Source organism: Ochotona curzoniae, unplaced genomic scaffold, assembly GCF_017591425.1.
Source record: "Ochotona curzoniae isolate NIBS_2020 unplaced genomic scaffold, NIBS_Ocur_1.0 contig_4792, whole genome shotgun sequence".
In the NCBI taxonomy this organism is placed as follows: Eukaryota; Metazoa; Chordata; class Mammalia; order Lagomorpha; family Ochotonidae; genus Ochotona; species Ochotona curzoniae.
The window spans coordinates 6,421,868-6,440,366 of NW_024466389.1; the positions used below are offsets into that span (position 1 = coordinate 6,421,868).

The 18,499-nt window shown below is 57.3% G+C and overlaps 1 protein-coding gene across 2 annotated transcripts; it reads left to right on the forward strand.

The window, feature by feature from the left end:
• Positions 1-1,493: 1,493 nt before the first annotated feature.
• LOC121161500 (angiotensin II receptor associated protein) lies at positions 1,494-10,502 on the forward strand. 2 transcript variants are annotated; one of them, XM_040987920.1, is made up of 5 exons: positions 1,494-1,587; positions 6,646-6,680; positions 7,862-7,967; positions 8,622-8,817; positions 9,940-10,502. In XM_040987920.1, the coding sequence occupies exons 1-5, from the start codon at positions 1,561-1,563 to the stop codon at positions 10,053-10,055; spliced, it is 480 nt and encodes a 159-aa protein (XP_040843854.1). In that variant the 5' UTR covers positions 1,494-1,560; the 3' UTR covers positions 10,056-10,502. The 2 variants fall into 2 exon arrangements, with proteins under 2 accessions (XP_040843854.1, XP_040843855.1); XM_040987921.1 differs by having other exon boundaries at positions 8,622-8,796.
• Positions 10,503-18,499: the final 7,997 nt, after the last annotated feature.

Here is an 18,499-nt window from a genome sequence, read left to right on the forward strand (position 1 = left end):
CCTTCTCTCTCTCTGCCTTTCACATAAGCAAGTCTTTGTAGAAATAATTAAGAATAACAATATTAGCTAATCCTAAACCAAACTGAATGTAGCCATTGGTTGGTCAAAGCTTGCCAGTTCTTGTTTCCAATGCCAGACATGGGATTGGCTTTCCTTCTTTTGGGCTCTGTGTCTCCAGATGGCATGAACTTAGACCTGTGATATGGGTTGGTGCTGTGGCACAGTGAGTAAAGCCCTTGCTTGGGCTGCCAGCATCCCACATCAGATTACAAGTTTGAGACCCAGCAACTCTGCCTCTGATCCAGTTTTTTGCTAATGTGCCTGGGAAGGCAGCACAGGACAGCCCAAGGACTTTGGTGTCTGCTACCCATGTGGAAGACCAGGATGGAGTCCCAGCTCCTGGCTTCCGCCAGGCCCACACCTGGATGCTGTGCACATCTGGGGAGTCAATCCGTGGATCGAAGATGGATTTCTCTCTCTCTTCAGAGATTTATTTGAATGAATGAGAGAGAAGCTTTCATCTGCTGGCTCCTTTCCCAAATGGCACAAGCTAGGAGCCAGGAGTTTTAGCCTGGTCTCTGGCGTGGGTGGCAGGGTTCCAAACACTTGAGCTATCCTCCCTTGCTTTCCCAGACCACAAGCAGGAAGCTGGATGGGAAGTGGAGCAGCCAGAACCTGAACGAAGCCTTTATGATGTGCTAGTATTGCAGGTGGTGGCTTTAGTCCCGAATCACAGAGCCAGTCTGAAATCAATCAATCAATCAATCAATCTCGTTTCACTTGCAGCCCTGCAGAACTTATGTCATGCATCTAGGGACAGTCATTTCTCTAGACCTCCAGGGACCCTGGGTCAGACTCCACTTTGCAGTTTCCCGAGTTCCCGCAGTCTTTCCCTCCTTGGAAATAAGAGCAAGGCAAACCTTCATGACTAGCTTGCAGCCTTGACTTGTGTGTGCTTTTGTCCCGGCAGCACCCGCACAGCCCAAATGCTGGTGACCACCCTGCCAAGGTTAGCAAGCAACCTTCACCTCTGACCTCTCCTCTCAGCATTCCCACCGCCTGTCCCCTCACTGCGCTCCACCCTGGCTGCAAACCTCACTATCCAAGTTGAGCCCCATCTCTTTTCCTTAGATCCATAACCTTCAATCATCTCCTATGGCTGTAACAAGTGTGTGAATATTTTTTTTTCCCTTCACAATATGCACAAGGATCCTCCAAATTCTCCTAGGTGCAGGGGACCCCATTAGTTCCGCCACCCCCGGGATACAAGCCTGGTAGGAGGAGACCGCCCCGCTGGTCCACGCCAAATCCTGAGTTGTCCAGCTGCTGTGGCTGGAAGGAGCCAGGCGCCTCCAGGAGCGCGCGTGCGCGCAGCACGACGCCGTCTCCTAGCAACTGGACGGCGGTCACGGGGCCGCCGGGCCCGCCTCACGTGGCCCAGAGCCGAGTCGGGGTTGGAGCCGCCGCAACGGGCGGGGCGGGGCCTGCCCTAGGGCATCCCGAGTTCGGATCCCAGGAGGCCCTGCGGCCGCCGCGCAGATTCCCTCGGCCGGGGTCGTGATGGAGCTACCTGCTGTGAACCTGAAGGTGGCGATGAGCGGGGCGGAGCGACTGTGGTCTGCGGGAGGGTGTCGGGCTTTTGCTTTTTTTTTTTTTTTTTTAACGGAAGGTGGGAGGGCCGTGTGGCGGAGGACTGGGGAAGGGTCGCTCCCCAAGGGAGAGGGAGGTGGGCGGCAGGCCGCAAGGGGCCTCCGGGGGCGGCTGACCAGGGCAGGGCAGGGCAGGGCAGGGCAGGGCCGGGGCCAGGGTCTCCGCACCCGGAGTCGCCCTGAAGGACTGCTCGGCCCTGCGCTCCCAAGCCGCAGAGCAGGGCGCGGACAGAGACCCGAGAAGGGGCTCTCACGGCCAGCAAGAGGACCCGGCCTTTCCCCAGGGGCCCCACGCTAACCCTGAGGAAATCAGCAACTGTCAGGTCTGGGTTTTGCGGAGTTGTGCAAGCTCGGCGTCCTTATGTCATCGGGAGGTTACTTAAAAACAGAAGATCCTGGCTTGGGCGCTGCCCGCCCCACCCCCGGGGGCTTCTAGGACTTCTTCGTTTCCTGGGCTTGAGCCTGGCCCCGCGGTCAGGACCACGCGCTTTCCTTTTTATGCTGGCGGACCCCCCTGGTTGCACGGCGTTTGGTTCCAGGACGCAGCCGAGGGCTTGGGGAGCCCAGCTTTGGTGCACGCTGGCCATTTTGGGTCTTGGCAGGGGCTCCTTTGAGACTGTGTCCAGCAATGCGTTTTTACTTACGAGTGACTAAGCACTTAGCACCCCGTTGGTGTCAGGGACTCGGCCATGACAGACAGAGCTGGTGACAAAAGAACTGTGTGATCCCTCTGGCCCCGGGCGAGTTTTCACTGCAGCAAACCTTGCTAAGTCTTTCCAGTCAACAGCAGGGGGAGCGGGGAGGGGGCTTGGCTGGGAAGGAATTTCCAGAGGGCTCACTCTGTTCCAGGCAGCCTGGGGTTAACACCAGCTGCCTTTTCTGCAGCGAGTGGGTCAGCTGAGGGAAGAAGCTGCAGGAATTGGCAGAGAAGATTGGTTTAAGGAGTCTGAAGTGTGCCAGGTTGGCTAGTCAGGCACGGCCACCTGAGAAAGCTGATCTTGTCCAAGGATGAGCAGCTTGGCTCAGGTGTGTAAGTTGCCAAGGCTCCAGAAGGTACTAATTTTTGTTGGGTTCTTTTGAAAGAGGCCATGTTCATATAACTCTCATGACTGCATATCCGGACGGTTGTTTGGTTTCGTTATTGTTGTTGTTAACCTCAGACTGTGCCCAGTCGGTAAATTAAGCTTTATCCTAGCAATGTATGTCTTGGGCTGGGAGTTGTGGTACAGTGCAGTAAGCCACTGCTGGACATACCCACGTCCCATATGGAAGTGCCAGTTTGATCCCAGCTGCCCCAGCTTCCTGCTAATGCATCCTGGGATTGGGGGCGGGGTGTGTGTGTGAGAGAGAGAGAGAGAGAAAGAGAGAAGGAGGCATGGCTTGAGTGTTTGGACCCTGCTACTGTTAGGGGAGACCTGGATGGAATTAAGGATTCCTGGCTTTGGGCCTGGCCCAAGCTGGCTTCTCTGGGCATTTGGGGAGTAAGCCAGCAGGTGGGAGACTGAGCTCTCATTGCCAAGTAGACCAGTGTAAATAGCATAACAATGCGATCATAGCATACATTCAGATCGCTGCTGTTTGTGGTTTCAGGCCTCTGCCGGGTTGCTCTCGTCATTGGGACATACTAATTATTGATGATCTGAAATATACAACTCGCTGGCCAGTCTGTATTTTTGTTTGCTGTGTCTAGCCTGCCCCGGGGAGGCCAGCTGTCAGCTCCTTGTCCACAGGCACTTTCCGGGATGATCTGAGATCCCCCTGATGAGCTGGGGCCTGGCCCCCTGCCACCAGTGCACCCCCTTGCCATACACTCCCCGGGTACTTGCTGAGAGCCTGCTTGTGTCCAGCCCAGGTGAGAAGTAGCTGCCCAGGCCTTTTGCCCACACTATGGTCCCTAGCTGAGCAGCCCCATCTGCACCTCTCAACGTGAGTGCCAAGCTGGAGAATTAGCTTAGAAGTGACTCTGCTTGGGGGAGAAGAGGCCCTGGGGGTGGAACCAGCGGGCCAGGGGCTGGTGGCAGTGCTGGAGTTGAGAGCTCAGGAAGTTGGCTTCCTACGTAGTAGAGATGAGAGCTGCCAGGCAGGGTGTGGCACTGTGTGCTGGGTGTTATGTGCAACTCTCCATCCCTGTCCCCTGGATCCGCACAGGACGCTGTGAGACAGATGTCGTCAGCACTGTGTCACACAAGAGCAGGAGGCAGTGCTAAGGGATGACTGAGGCCCAAGTCCCTGAGCCAAGACCTTGCCATTCATCACTGCAGGACTCCACATCCCCTCCCAGGGGGCCATGACCGCAGTCTCCTCCCTCCCCTCCACCCACCCCTGTGTGTCTGCTGTAAGGGAGGTGGATAGTGGTGAGGCCTTAGGGCAGAAAGGGATGTAGCCAGTATATTGCTCCGCCCACAGCATGGCTGGTGTCCGCTGCCTGTCTGGGAAGTCCCACCCCCACTGCCCTTGGGTTCTCCGGTGGACAGCATTGGGTTTAGGGTCCTCCAGCCCCTTGGTTTGCCCTCAGCCTCCGTTCCCATCACCCTTCCCCCCTGTACCGGATCCTGGTGGTGCAGCTCAGTAGTGGAGCCCAGTCTTGGGCCTTGAGTTGGTTTCTCAATCTGTTTGAGTGTCAATTTCCTCGCTGTGAAAAGACGGTGAAGCAAACTTCACCTTCTAGTGATGACAGGAGGATCCAGCAATCAGACTCAGGCTAGAGGGATAAACTCTGGGATTTGCCTCCAGGCTCTGTTTTAAACTTTATGATTTGAGCCAGCTTCTTCTTTTTTTCCCCCCTAAGGTTTATTTTTATTTGAAAGACAAAGTTATAGAGAGAGACAGAGACAGAGAGATCTTCCATCCACTTGTTCACTCCCCAAATGGCCACAATGGCTGGAGCTGAGACCTCTTCTGGGTCTCCCATGTGGATGCAGAGGCCCAAGGATTTGAACCATGCTCCACTGCTTTCCTGGGCACGTTAGCAGGGAGCTAGGTTGGAGTGAAGCAGCCAAGATGGAAAGTGGCACCAGCCCCTGGGCCCATTTCTTAATCTCCAAGCCTCCATTCTACTGCTGTCACATAGGTATGACATGGATCAAGTAGCCAGGCAATATAGACTCCATGGTTACAGCTGTCACATGAAGACATACAAATGGTGACTGTGCAGGCCCTGGCCCTGGCAGTTCTATGCCAGGTGCTGCCTCTATTCCATGGAGAGGGAGCCCCTGGGGCCGTGAACCATGACCCAGACCCCAGCCTAGCCTGCTGCTGTGGTGCCATCAACCCACCTGGGAAAGAGCTCTCAGCCGGGCTGGGCACGGTTGTGAGAGAGCCCAGGGGCTCAGGCCCTTCTCTCCTGCTGCTGGGCCCACTGCTGGGTACCTGTCTGTCTGGGGGTCCTCCATGGCTTGCAGGACTAGGGAGGCCCAGGCACTGTGGGGAGTCACTAACTGCTCCTCTTAGCTCTCAGAAAGGACAGGGCAGGGCAGGTCTGGCATGTTCTCCCTGGAGCTTCCCTGGGCGCTGGGTCTGTCTGTAGTAGGGGACAGGAGACACTGCAGAGTAAACAAAGATGGGGAAACTGAGGCAGGGTGCCTAGGAATGCAGTGAGCATCAGGAGCTGAGTTCACTCTTAGGTATTTTTGAAACAGATGTGATGTCACCAAGAGGGGACCTTGGGCCTTGAGCATCTGCAGTAACAGCAGATCTGTGGTATTTCCCCTAACAGGTGGTGGAGCTCGGGCCTTGGCCAGTTGCTGGTTTGCATTCCCTGTTACAGGCCCTTCCTACTCTGGGAAAAATCAAAGCCCCATGTGCTCACAACCTCTGGGGGTGCCCGGTCCAGGTTGGGAAGCCAGGGCCCCTGAATGAAGGTTGTTTCTGAAGCAGAGGTCAGGGTGACCAGCTGCTTCCCTGATGTCCCCTTCCTTGGCCACTTCCCTCTGTCTGCAAGCTTCGCCTCAGGGCCACTGTGCCCAGCCAGGTGACCTGCAGCAGGTACGTTCCGAAGTGGGGTCCGAGCACTTGGGCTGTCGGCTGCTGCTTTCCTAGGTGCGTTAGCAGGAAGCCCAGGAACTGGATCAGAAGTGGACCCAGATGAGTGCTGGTCTTGCAGGCAGTAGCTTAGCTGTTAAGCCACAACACTGGCCCCGAGCCTTGTAAATGGGACTAATGCAGTGTGTGTGGCAAACGCCGTGGGCTGGCCCAGATAAGGCCACGGGGCATGTTCGGCACAGGGTCTGCATGAACTGGGTGTGCTGCAGGGCAACTCTGCCAGCATGCCTTTCCTTGCTTTCACCCAGATCCCTTGCCATGGGTGGCGTTTCTCTGAGCTGGCAGTAAATCCCTTATAGGTGCCAGACATGGACCTCCTGTGTGTGTGGCTTATTTGTTTATTTTAAAGATTGTTTATTATTATTTAGAAAGCAGATTTATATAGAGAGAAAGATCTTCTATCTAATGGTTCACTCCCCAAATGTTCACAAAGGCTGGCGGTGAGCCTGTCCAGAGCCAGGAGCCTTTTCTGGGTCTCTCACAGGGGTGCAGGGACCCAAGGACTTGGGTCACCTTTTGCTACCTTCCCAGACACATGAGTAGGGAGCTGGGTAGGAAGTGGAGCAGCTGTGACTCAAACCAGTACCCTTGTGGAATGCCAGCACTGCTGGCAGAGGCTTAACTTACCTGCTATACCACAGCGTCAGCCCTTATTTATTTTTTAAAACTACTTAAAAGCAGAATAATGTTTGCAATGTCCAAGGCTCCTGAGGCCAGGAGCCTAGCGCTCCTTCTGGATCTCCCATGTGGATGTCAGAGACCCAGGAACCTGGGCTATTTGCCACTGCCTCTCAGGGTGCATGTGCAGGAAGCTGGATGGCAAGTGGAGTGGTCAGGACTTGAACCAGGGAAGCCAGCATTCCGAGCAGTGGCTTAGCTCACAGCACCTGGTTTGGGAAGTTTTCCTGCCCCCGTGGTGGCCACATGTATTGACCCTGCGCCCTTTGTGCCACAGGTGATTCTTCTGATTCACTGGCTGCTGACAACCTGGTGAGTGGACAGCCCAAGGAGGTCCGGCTGCGTCTGCCGGGATCCGTGCTAGCTGGGTCAGACCTGGCCCTGCCGTGGTGTGGCCAGGTCACTTTGGGAGGCCACCTGCCTTGGCAGCTGTGGCTTCCATGTGTGCGGTGGGGAAGGCGGCCTGCACACCTAGCAGGAGCCATGAGGGAGGAGTGTGACATGCCCCAGGGCTGCCACTGGGCCAGGAGGGCCTGGGGAGTACACACTTGACCTTTAGCATTGCCATCTGCCCGCCTAAGACAGGCACCCACACTTGCCGGCTCAGGGGCACGCACTCGTGAGCAGCTGTGAGTGGGGTAGGCTGTGCTGCTCATAGCTCGTGGCCTTGGGAGCAGGGGCAGGGGACAGGTTTCTCAGTTGCTCTGTCAGTTTCTGAGTTGGTGAGACAGGCTGTGGCCCTGGCATCTGCTTTCTTCAAGGCAGAAGATGGGATAGATGATTTGGAGCCTATGGGTCCCAGCTGCACCCTCCTGGTTTGGTCTGATTTATTTGAAAGGCAAAGGCACGCAGACATGAGCTCCAACAGCCATGCCAGGGCATGAGCTGCCACCGCCCCCCCCCCCTCCGAGTGTGCACTAGCACCAAGCTGAACTGGAAAGCAGAGCCCAGCCACTACCCTGGGCACTCTGTGTCCCCACTGATCACCTTCAGAGGATGGCATGTCAGTTCACACTGCGGCAGCCAAGGCCACGTGGGTCCAGGAAGGAGCAGGCAGGTCAGGACCCTGTCCTTGCAGGTTTTCAGCATCATTGTTGAGCAGAGTGGGTGAGAACATGACTGGTGAGTCAGACTATTCAAGCCCCATCCTTCCCATTAAGAGCTGTGTGACCCCAGACACATTGCTTACCCTCTCTGTGCCCTGGCTTCCACATCCCTGAGATGAGAGCAACTGTAGTGCCCAACTCCAAGAGTTGTTAAGGCAAAAGCCCTTAACGATGCACCTGCTCCAGGCACTAGCTGCTGCCCTACCAGGACTGAGCGTGGTGTTCCTTGGATTGACAACAGACGGCTACATCAGCAGTGTCAGGTGGAGCAGCGCCCTAAACACAGAGTTGAGGAGGAGAGGAGGAGCTCCCAGCTCAGGTCTCGGAGGAGGAGCCCGAGCGCTGAGCAGGAGGGAGGCAGCTGACCTGACCCGGCTCTTCCTGCAGGGGCTGCATTGTGTTCTCGGGGTCCTACGCCTGGGCTAACTTCACCGTGCTGGCCTTGGGTGTGTGGGCCGTGGCCCAGCGGGACTCCATCGACGCCATCAGCATGGTGAGTGTGGGGCCAACAAGGCTCTCCCCCTTGCCTCCTCCCTCTACCTGGTGTCCCCACTCCCCGTGTGGTATAACCCAACTCCTGGGCTCCACTGGCCGGCCCTGCGAACCCCAAGTCTGCTGTTGCCCGCCTTAGGTAGGACACGGAGCCCAGGTGGGACCCCAGAGTGCCTGTGGTCCCTAGCAGTGGTGTGTGTACTCTGTGACCCCAGAGACGCTCACTGCTCCGGGAAGGGCAAGTTGGCGGCCCAGCCCTGCCGAGGGTGCAGGACTCCCAGCATGCACCGTGCCCATCGGGCCTCTCTAGGCTGAGGCCGTGGCCTCACAGGGTCTCTGAGACGGTTGGATTGCAAGGGACCTCTCGCCTGGAAAGCCCTGGAACCCAGGCTGGTTCCTGTTACAGCCCTGGGGGTGACAGGATTTGGTGGGTGGGCAGGGATGGGGCTGGGCCCAGGACCGGCCTCCTGGGTCCAGCTGTGGGCTGGCATCCACATCTGTACTTATTCCCAGGAGCCTGTGTGCTGGCTTGAGTGCCCAACCATAGGTCCTCAACACCCAGGCAGGCACCAGCTGAGAGGCTAGCATGATGGCGGGGGCCCCATGGGGTGGAGTAGGTGTCCCACCCGGAAGCTAGGGAGGGCGTGTTGTGCAGTTTCTAGGCGGCTTGCTGGCCACCGTCGTCTTGGACATAATCCACCTGGGCGTCTTCTACCCGCGCTCCAGCCTCTCGGACACGAGCCGCTTCGGGGCTGGCATGGCCATCCTCAGCCTGCTGCTCAAGCCCCTCTCCTGTTACCTCGTCTACCACATGTACCAGGAGCGCGGCGGCGACCATCTCTTCCACCCAGGTGAGGGTGAGCCCCGGGCAGCCCCCGTCCTCCTCCGTCTCCCCTCGGCTTGACCCCTACCAGCCCCTACTGCAAGGAGCCGGCCTTGCCCTTGTGCCTGGGGCTCGGGGCAGGGAGAAGCGTGGCCTTGCCAGCTGCCAGGCTGCAGGCAGAGCTGGGAGCAGTGGCCACGGGTGGAGTGGGGGTGTGCTTCCCTTCTAGTTGTGGCCTTCCCTGGATGCCTACCCAGTCCCTGCCCTGACACTCTTCGTCCTTCCACACAGAGTCTTCCTCTTCCTGGGGGGCTGGGGAGCATCAGTAAAGATAGCACTGATCCCTGGGCTCCTTGTCTGCCACCCAGCCCCAGTCCCATGCCCTCCCAGTGCCTGGTCACTTCTCGAGGCACTGAACCTTGGTCCTGCCCGCTGACTCACACTCTGATTTCCTGCCCCCTCCTTCCTCTGTGAGAAGTGGGGTGAGGTGGGGTGTAGACTTTATTTTGCACTGTTGGGAGCAGAGGCCCAGAGCTGCCCTGGGGATGGTTAGTCAGTCTCAGCACTGCCTGGACCTGCTTCCAGGTGATTGGAGCCAGGAATGTCCCTTGCACTGGACAGTTAGGGAAACTGAGGCCCGCGGCTTTTGGAACTTGCCCCAGAGCCCAGGACAAGTGTGCGGAGTAGTGGGTGGGACTGAAAGGGGCGGAGGCTTGGAGGCCCACCATCCCACCTGGCACCCCGGCCCATATCCTCTTGAGTACAGCCCTGTGAGTGCTGTAACACATTGTGTTGTGGCTGTGGATTCCTGAGCATGCACTGCCTGGGGAAGCCCATGGCAGGATGGCTGGGAGCTCTGGCTGCGAGTCCTGCTGCCCAGTCCTGGGCCAGGCTGCTGCCCAGTCCTCTGGCAGGTCCACCAGCTTGCTGACCCTCAGTTTCCCCATCTGTACAGTGGGAATGATGAGAAGGAAGGACAGGGGCACTGAATAGATGGCACTTGCCAAAAGCTTCATGTTTGGGATGCTGCCAGGGCTGCTGTCCAGGAGGGGCAGCCCAGCCCTGGCCGGAGGACACATTGTGGTATGGGCTCAGCAGACTGAGTGCTCCCTGTTGTTTCCTTCCCCTCCCTCCATCCCCACTCCCCCAGGCTTCCTTGGATCTTCACAGGAACACAATGCCTACCAGACGATTGACTCACCAGCTGCACCTGCGGACCCCTTCGCGGGCCCCGAGGGCAGGGACCAGGCTGCCCGAGGATACTGAGGCTGGCTGCAAGGTGCCTGGTTCCAGCTGGACTGCTCTCACCTCCTGATACCAGGAGGTCACTCGAGGGACGCTCCTGCCCTCCCTCTCTCGGCCCTAAGATGACTGTCCTCTCCCACCCTATGAATCAGTGTCCTGCTTGGCCCAGACTCCCCAAGCTTCCTGTGCGCCCCCTGAAGGCAGCCCATGGTCCCCTGACCTCCTCCCTCCCACAGCTGCATGGAGCAGGCCCAGGCCCCATGGTGTCACTGTGGTGGCTCCGTGATGCCCCTCCAATTCCTTGAGCCCTTCCACAGGTGCCCCTGGTGCTTCAGGCCACGCTTGACCCAGAACTGCTGAGCCCAGAGTGAGGTCCCCAAGTTTCCCACTGCCCAGCCACTTGGCCCAGGGCTGAGACAGCCCACGGTTTCCTTCTCGGAGACACGGCATTAAAGTGTGGGCAGTTCTGGAGGTGGGCTGTGTCCCGGGCCGTGCTTGACCTCCTGGCTGGGCTGGGGCCTAGCTTCTTCTGGCTGGGACAGTGTCTCACTAGAATCTTCAGGTCATGTCTGGGCTGAGCCACCTGTTGGTTGGGGCTAAGGGGAGAGGGGCTCACACACCAGGCTGGCTGGGCCTGTTCCAAGCCTGGCTCTGGCCCAGCCCTGGCCCCAGCTGCAGAGGGCACAGGTTGGTGTGGCACACAGGCATCCGTGCCTCCAAATCATAGGACCTGGCTATCAACATGAACCCTGCTCTACCACCGCATGCCTTCGTGTCTTCTGAAAAAGGCTACTGCCTGCCCTCAGGGTGGCTCTGGGCAGTGTAGAGGCTCTCCTGGTCACCGCCAGGCGTGAGGTGGTCACTGAGGTGGTGAGGTGCATGGGCCAGGTGGGAGCTGAGGTGCCTGGCTACGGCCCCTATGTGCTGGCCGCAGAGGGCTGGAACATGTCAACCTGGGCTGACATGGCTCCAGAACGTCTCCCAAGGCCACTTCCCACCCAACTGTGTTCTCTGGCTATTCATAACCTGCACGTCTCTCTCGGTCTCTGATATCAGAGGTCAAAGTCATGGATACGGTCCCTCCCCAACTGCCCCCCACCCATTCTTGAATAGCTGCCAGATGCCAGATGAAGTCCTGGGGCTGCAGGGGAAGCAAGTGCCTGGGGCTTCTCAGCAGCAGGTGCTGGACTGAGGCCAACATGGGGCCTCTCAGCCAGGAGGGAGAACAGGGAGAACGGGAAATGGCCTGGCTGCTGGGAAACCGACAGACGAGCCATGGCGTGCTCATTGTGCGGAGGACGGGGAGCAGTTACGTGCATGCAGCAGACCTGCTTGGGCCGCCGAGGCTTCCCCGGCTGGGAGTGGAGCAGGCTGCAGGCTGCAGGCTGGCAGGTGCACGAGGAGGGCATTGTGTGAAATCCCAGCCGTGCCGTAGATCTTTTTTTTTTTTTAAGATTTATTTATTTGAAAGGCAGAGGTAGAGAGCCTCCCTCTGCTGGTTCAGTCCCCAAATGGCTGCAGTGTCGGGCTGGGCTGAGCTGAGACCAGGAGCCTGGGGCTCCATTGCAGTCTCCTATTGGATGACAGGGACCCACGTACTCAGGCTGTCTTCTGTTTTCCTGGACACATTAGCAGGGATCTGGATCAGGAGCAGAGCAGCTGGGCGTTTAGCTGGTGTTCATATGGCATGTCAGTGTCACGGGCAGCAACTTAACTCACTGTGCCACAGCACTAGTCCCTAGCACCACTGCCCATCCCATGCCATTCTTGGCTGTGTGCGTGGTGAAGGGCAAAACCATGGACCAGAAGGACATGTCAAGTACTTGGTTGTAGTGGTCTTAAGCGGACGTGGCACGTGGCCGGGGGAATGGGAGACCAACCGAGGCCATCTGTGTCTATTTGCCTCCTGGCACAAGGGAGCTGGCAGGGCCTGTGTGCGGCCCACAAATCAAAAACAGTGAGTCCCATGCCACCTAGTACATGGCCCCTGTGTCAGGCAGGGCTCCCCAGGCAGCCCAGGAGCTTCTGTGAGAAGGGGGTAGGGAGAGGGGTGGAGAAGGGTGACTTTGAAGCCCTCAGGAGACTTCCTGATCCTCAAGCAAAGTGGCTACTGGAACACAGCCCTCCGAGGCAGGCAGGAGCGCTGCGGGGGTGCCCGTGTGCTGCCCCCTTCCACAGCAAGCCCCAGGCGGAGAACGGCTAAGGGATCAATTTGCACTCCCCAAGTGGTCACAAGAGCTGGGGCTGGGCCAGGAGCCAGGAGCTTCTTCCTGGTCTCCTACATGAGTGCAGGGGTCCGAGGCCTTGGGCCAACTTCTCATGCTTTCCCAGGTGCATTAGCATGGAGCAGAATTGGAAGTGGAGCAACTAGGACTCGAACCAGTGCCTATATGGGATGCCAGTGCTACAGGTAGAGGATTAGCTTGTTGTGCTACCATGCTGACCCCAAGCTCTTTTTTTAAAGACTTGTTATTTATTTGAAGGTCAGAGTAGCAGCAGGCATGAGACAAAGATGTACCATCTCCCAGTTCACTCCCCAAATGGCTGTGGCAGCCAGGACTGTGCCAAGCCACAGACAGGAAGGAGCTCCATCCTGGTTTCCCACATGGGTGGTAGCCACCCAGATCCTCCACTGCCATCCACTGCCTTCCAGAAGCATTGGCAGGAAGCTGGATCAGAAACAGTGGCCTGGATTTAAATCAGTCCTCTGCCAGAGGATGCCTGCATCACAAGCAGCAGCTTAACCTGCTTTACCACAGTGCCGGTCCCCCCACCCGAGGGACAAACCCCAAGTCACTGAACGCACGACCCCAAGCCTCCCGGAGCTGGGCAGCGTTGTGTCGCTGCCAGAGTGCCAGGCTGCAGGTGGCAGGAACAAGCCATGAAGGGCCATAAGAAGGCCCGAGGCTGGACATTCCTGCCCAGCGTCTGGGCAGTCAGCATAGCAGTGTGCCCAGTGTCCAGGGAGGAGGCAGGTGAGACCAGCAAGGACCTCAGTCTCATGGGAGGCACTGGTGGGCTAGATGGAGGAGGGAGAGGAAGGTGACGGCAGGGGTGGGCCCACAGGGCTGGAGCTCATCAGAGGAGTGGGGGTTGGGGCAGGGCAGGCCCAGACTTCTCTTTAAAAAGCCCTGTCTTTAGGGCAATCTCTAGGTTTCAGTCTGGCTTGACATTCTAGAAACTGCCACCATAGCAAGCAAGTTCCTCCAGCTTCTGTTCCGGAGGTGGAAGTCACTGCTGTGGCGGATGGCAGATCTATTTGTGGCTTTGGCAAAGCTGAGCCTTCCAAGATGAGGAAGCCAGAGAAGCTGCCCCGGGGGTGCTCACCAGTCCCCCTCAGTCTCCAGTTCCCGACTCTCATGACCTGGCTCCAAACCAGCCTTGGGTCCGGCGGGCCACCGAACCTTCCCACGTCTATTATCTGCAAAATGGGAGCATCACAGTGCCTCAGGGGTTAGTGAAGATGGAAAATGATGTGACAATAATAAATGTCAGATCTCGTTGCCTGTGTACTGTCCACTTACTCAGAGAAAGGAGGGCTGGGTACTCCAGCTCACCTTTAATCCTGTGAATATTTATTACATGCTTTCTTTATGCAGTTTTTCAGGAAATCGGTTTTCCCCACTGGCATCCTCAGGACTCTGCGGATCCAGTTCTCCAGGGCGCCGGGGGATGACCCTGAGAGTATGTTGTGCAGACAACAATTTGTAAAGTACCATATCGGAGTCAGAAACTTGGGTATCCGGTTTGAACCACAAGGGAACTTAGAGCTCCCCAAACCCAACGGTTTCAAAATCTATTTTGTTTTAAATCCCGCGCACAAATGCCCAGTACCCAAGGGCTAGCCCTTCTGTCTTCACTGGCAGGAAATGTGGGCACTTTAGCCACTAGGCCACGCCGCTGGGCCCCAGGAATTGTGGGTACAGCCGGTCTCTCTTGCCCTTTGCAGACGCCGAAGGCCACGCCCACGTTGTGGGGAGGGGCCAGTGCCCGCGTTTCCTTTGAGGGCGTGGCCAGCCTCGGGGCGGGGCTAGAGCCGCGTTCCCTTGAGGGCGTGGCCAGCCTCGGGGCGGGGCTAGCACGGGGAAGCCTCGCTCTGCAGTCTTCCGTTGTTTGCACCCCATCGCCTGCCAGGGTCGTTAGCCCTCCGTCCGCCGCCGAGGTCCCCTCAGGTTCTGACCGGTCGGCTCGAGGGAGGACCCAAGGAGGACTGACGCCCGAGTAGGCAGGTCCGAGAGTAGATCGGAAGTGGAGGGAGGCTGCCAGTGCCCTGGAATGGACGCGGGTGGCGAGGGAGGCTGGGTGCAGCGCAGGGACTGGTGAGCCAGGCCTGTTTGTGAGTGTGTAGGGCTCAGGGGTCAGCAGGGACCTGGGTGGCAGACTAAATGACACAATCAGTTGTTCACAGAAGGGTAATGCTTTAAAAAAAACAAAAAATATTCGTTTGAAAGAATTGCAGAGGCACAAAGGGAGAGCTCTTCCATCCACTAGTTCACTCCTTAAATGGTCACCACGGGACTGGGGAGAGGCCAAAGCCAGGAGCTTCTTCCTGGTTTCCCAGCTGGGTGCAGGGTTGCAAGCCCTTGAGCCATCGTCCACTGCTTTCCTAAGGGCTTTAAGAGGGAGCTGGATGGGAAGTGGAGCAGCCAGGACTGGAACGACTCCTCATATGGGATGCTGGCATCACAGGTGGTGGCTTAAGATGCTGCACCACAGTGCTGGACTCAGTCCCAGTTTTAAAATCCCTGCTATGTGCCAGCAACTAGAGCGGGGTGAGAAGGGGACCACAGAGCCCATCCTGTGTGTCTCGGGGTCCGCTGGAGAAGAGACCAGTTCCTCAGAACGGGGGGAAGGAATGAAAAGTGGGTGCTTGAGGGATGGCCACCGGGACAGAACAGGGGAAGTCTCCCCGTGGCAAAGGCTGAGGGAGAGAGGGACCAAGCCCCAGGCACAGAACACAAAAGCATCAAAGGCCTGGGTGGGAGCAAGGGTGGTGGGATGGAGCAGCAACAAGGGTTGGGTGTTCTGTTGAGTAACAAACCTGTTCACGTAACAGGCCACCTGCCAGCCCCTGCAGTGTGGCCTCAAACCCTACAGAGGACTCTGCGTTGAAGTGAAACATGACCTGACCCCCGTGGGCTCTCTGTCGGTATAGGGACCCGGACCAGTTAGGAGGAAGAGCTGTTGCTGGGATGGCCCAGGGAAGCTGGGACCAGCTGCACAGGGTCAGATCCTGGATACCTCGGCAGTGTACAGTTTGCAGCTGAGCTGTCACAGTGTGAAGGAGAGCCCAGTGGCTCCAGGATTTTCATCTGAGCCACCTGAGGCTGCAGCTGCCAGCTGTTTACAGGTGGGACATGGCTACAGTGAGAGTTGAATTTGGGTGGAGGGACAGTATAAGTTTGATTTTTATTTACTTGCAAGGCAGATGGGGCTAGTGCTGTGGCATAGCAGGTAAAGCCTCAGCCTGTAATGCCAGCATCCCATATGGGTACTGGTTCAAGTCCTGTCCAGCTCCCTGCTAACATGCCTGGGAAAGCCACGGAAGGTGGCCCGTATGTTTGGGCCACTGCCAACCATGTGGGAGACCTGGGAGATGCTCCTGGCTTCAGTCTAACTCAGTTCTGGTCATTGTGGTCATTTGGGGAGTAAACTAGAGGGTTAGAAGATCTTTCTCTTTCTGTCTGTACTGTTCTTTTCAAATAATAGATAAATCTTTAAAAATAAAACTTAAGGGCTGGTGCGGTAGAGTAGTGGCTAAAGTCCTCATTTTACATGTGCCGGGATCCCATATGGTCAGCAGTTCTAATCCCGGCTGCCCCACTTCCCATCCAGCTTCCTGCTTCTGGCCTGGGATGGCAGTGGAGGATGGCGCAAAGCCTTGGGAGCCTGCACCTGCGTGAGAGACCTGGAAGAGGCTCCTGGCTCCTGGCTCTTGGCATCGGACAGGCTCATCTCTGGCCGTTGTGGCCACTTGGGGAGTGAATCAGTGGATGGATTTTCCTCTCTGTCTCTCCTCCTCTCTGTATGTCTGACTTTCCAACAAAAATAAAATAAATCTTTTTAAAAAATGAATAAATTAAATTAAATTGAAAAAGCCAGAGAGAGAATCAGAAAATTTCCATGGGCTTGCTCACTCTCAAATGCCTGCAACAACTAGGGCTAAAGGCAAGCCAAAGCCAGAAACCCAGAATTCCTTGTGCTTGAGCCATCACCTGCACTCTCCCAGGATGAGCCACAAGAAGAAGCCGGAACCAAGAGGAGCTGGGACACAAACCCAGCATTCCAGTGGGGGTGCAGGTTTCTCATTGGTATTCTTTTTTATTTTTAACGACTTTTATTTGAAAGGCAGAGTTACAAAGAATAAGGGAGAGAGAGAGAGATCTTGCATCTGCTAGTTCTCTAATGCCCATGACAGCTAGGGCTGGGCCAGGCCAGAACCAGGAGCCTGAAAGACAACCCAGCTCTCCCTCGTGGTGCCATGTGTACATCAGCTGAAATCAGAAGCAGAACCACCAGGACTCAAACCAGGCACTCGTGGCGTGTAGAGACCCCAAGAGGCATTTTGCCCATGATGGCCAAGAACCTGTCCTGGGAATCTGATTCCGAGCGGCCTCTTAGGCTGCCCCGAGGTTGACGGCAGTGATCTTGGAGAGAGGACCTCCCTGGGCTGGGTCACTGCCTCCAGCCACGCCTACCTGCTCAGAGCAGGCAGAGTAGACTCCAGTTCATCAAGCAGATGCGGCAAAGGGAAGCAGGGGGCTCGAAGAGAGTGATCCTTAAAGCTGTGGGAGGAGGGACTGAGGTGGGAGGTGGGTCCAAGCTGGGGTCTCCTGAGAAAGGAGTGTGGAATCAAAGTGCTGGAGGGAGTTGGAAGGTCTGGGGATGGCTCCTGCCTGCGTTCCAGATGACCACGTCTGCAGGTTATCACAGGAGCCGGTGGCTGAGCAGAACAACGTTAAGGGAGACCAGGAGTCCTCGGAGGCTTCCATGTGCGTGGGGCCTCATGGAGGAGGGAGACAGGTGTGTGTTGGTGGTGACAATGAAAGAATCGTCTGGAAGCAGCAACAGGAAATAAGGGGAAAAGGCAGGTCCTCCCCACTCCGCCCCCATCACGAGAGCCGGTGGCTAAAGAGCAGGACAGCGGGGATCAGCAGGTGGTGCTGGGAAGAGTGGGCCCTGGAAGGCAACAGAGACAGGGCAGTGCTGGGGCCAGAACAGGAGGGACAGGGGAGGCACTTGAAGGGCAGCAGGGGCTACCCCACCATATGAACTGACAGTGGAGGGTGAGAGGATTGGCTGGGAGCCAGAACACTCTGTCGTCTCCCCACAGAGCCCTTTGGATCAGACCAGGAACGCTGCTGCTGCCCCACACAGCCCATGGAGTCCAGGTCTGAGGCTGGACAGAAGGAAAATGAGCCCCCAGGGTCTGCTACCCCCCTGAGGCCAGGCAAGGCACCTAGTGGCTTCCCCCCACAGACCAGCTCAGGGTCTGCAGATCCCAGAGGGGAGCATCCACGGTCAGCTGAGAGTAGGCCAGGGGCTTCCCAGCCTGGGCCAGGGCGAGGGTGGGGAGTATGGGGAACAGGAGAGAGCCTGTCTATGGTCCCTGCCGAAAATGCCCTCCCCTTGGCCCCCGCCACTAGGTCAGTCTGCTAGGGCTTGTGGGCCAGGGACCTCCCTGCTCTGGCTCCAGCTGCTGTGAGAAGGCCCAGGAGCTGGTCCAGCCCAGGGCAGCGGCAGCTCAGGAACAGGTGCAGGTTTTCAGGTATGTCTTAACTTGTTTGATTGCCAGCAGTGTGACCATGCGGCAGGCTGCTGACCTGCTCCGAGCTGAGCTTTAGTTCCTGTCTACAGAGATGGCCATGTTCACAGCCCACTCTGCCTACCAGGCCCAGATCCACAAGCCCTTGCCTGGCCGGTTCCTAGGGCAGCCCTCTGTGACTACATGACTGCTCAGGACTCCCAGGCTCCTGGCTGCAGCTCCCATCACTCGTGTGCTTAAGGCTCCAGATGCTCATCCCACCGTCTTTCCTCTGCTCCCCTCTTCCGAGCCAGGGACTGTACCTCTGCAGCTCACCTCAGTCTTGTTTCTCTCACCGCTGCCACCATCAATCCCAGCCTTGGCCCCCACGGATCTCTCAGCCACCTCCACACTCCAGCCCCACCCCACCCTCACACTGGTCTGTGTTCAATGCAGTACTGTGCCAGATCTTCATGCCACTTGGCTCCAGGGGTCCTAGGGCTGTCTAGCTGGAGGCAGAAAGACAGCAGACCCCTCAAGTTCTGGCTCCCTCCCACATGAGGCCTGGAAAGCACCCTTATCCACCTGAGTCCCTCTCAAGCTATGACTGTCACTCTTCTTTTCAGAACCATGGAGAGTGCCGCGGAGCCTGCACAGTAACCTTGGCTGGTGGGGGCAGTCCAAGAGGAGAGAGCATGCCACTGCAGCTTCCCCAAGAACG

Bases quoted from the DNA above. Each gene is read 5' to 3' on its own strand.
- LOC121161500 (XM_040987920.1), top strand. From the start codon at position 1,561: ATGGAGCTACCTGCTGTGAACCTGAAG. The intron at 6,681-7,861 runs GTGAGTGGACAG...CTCTTCCTGCAG, and splicing joins CACTGGCTGCTGACAACCTG to GGGCTGCATTGTGTTCTCGG. The intron at 7,968-8,621 runs GTGAGTGTGGGG...CGTGTTGTGCAG, and splicing joins CCATCGACGCCATCAGCATG to TTTCTAGGCGGCTTGCTGGC.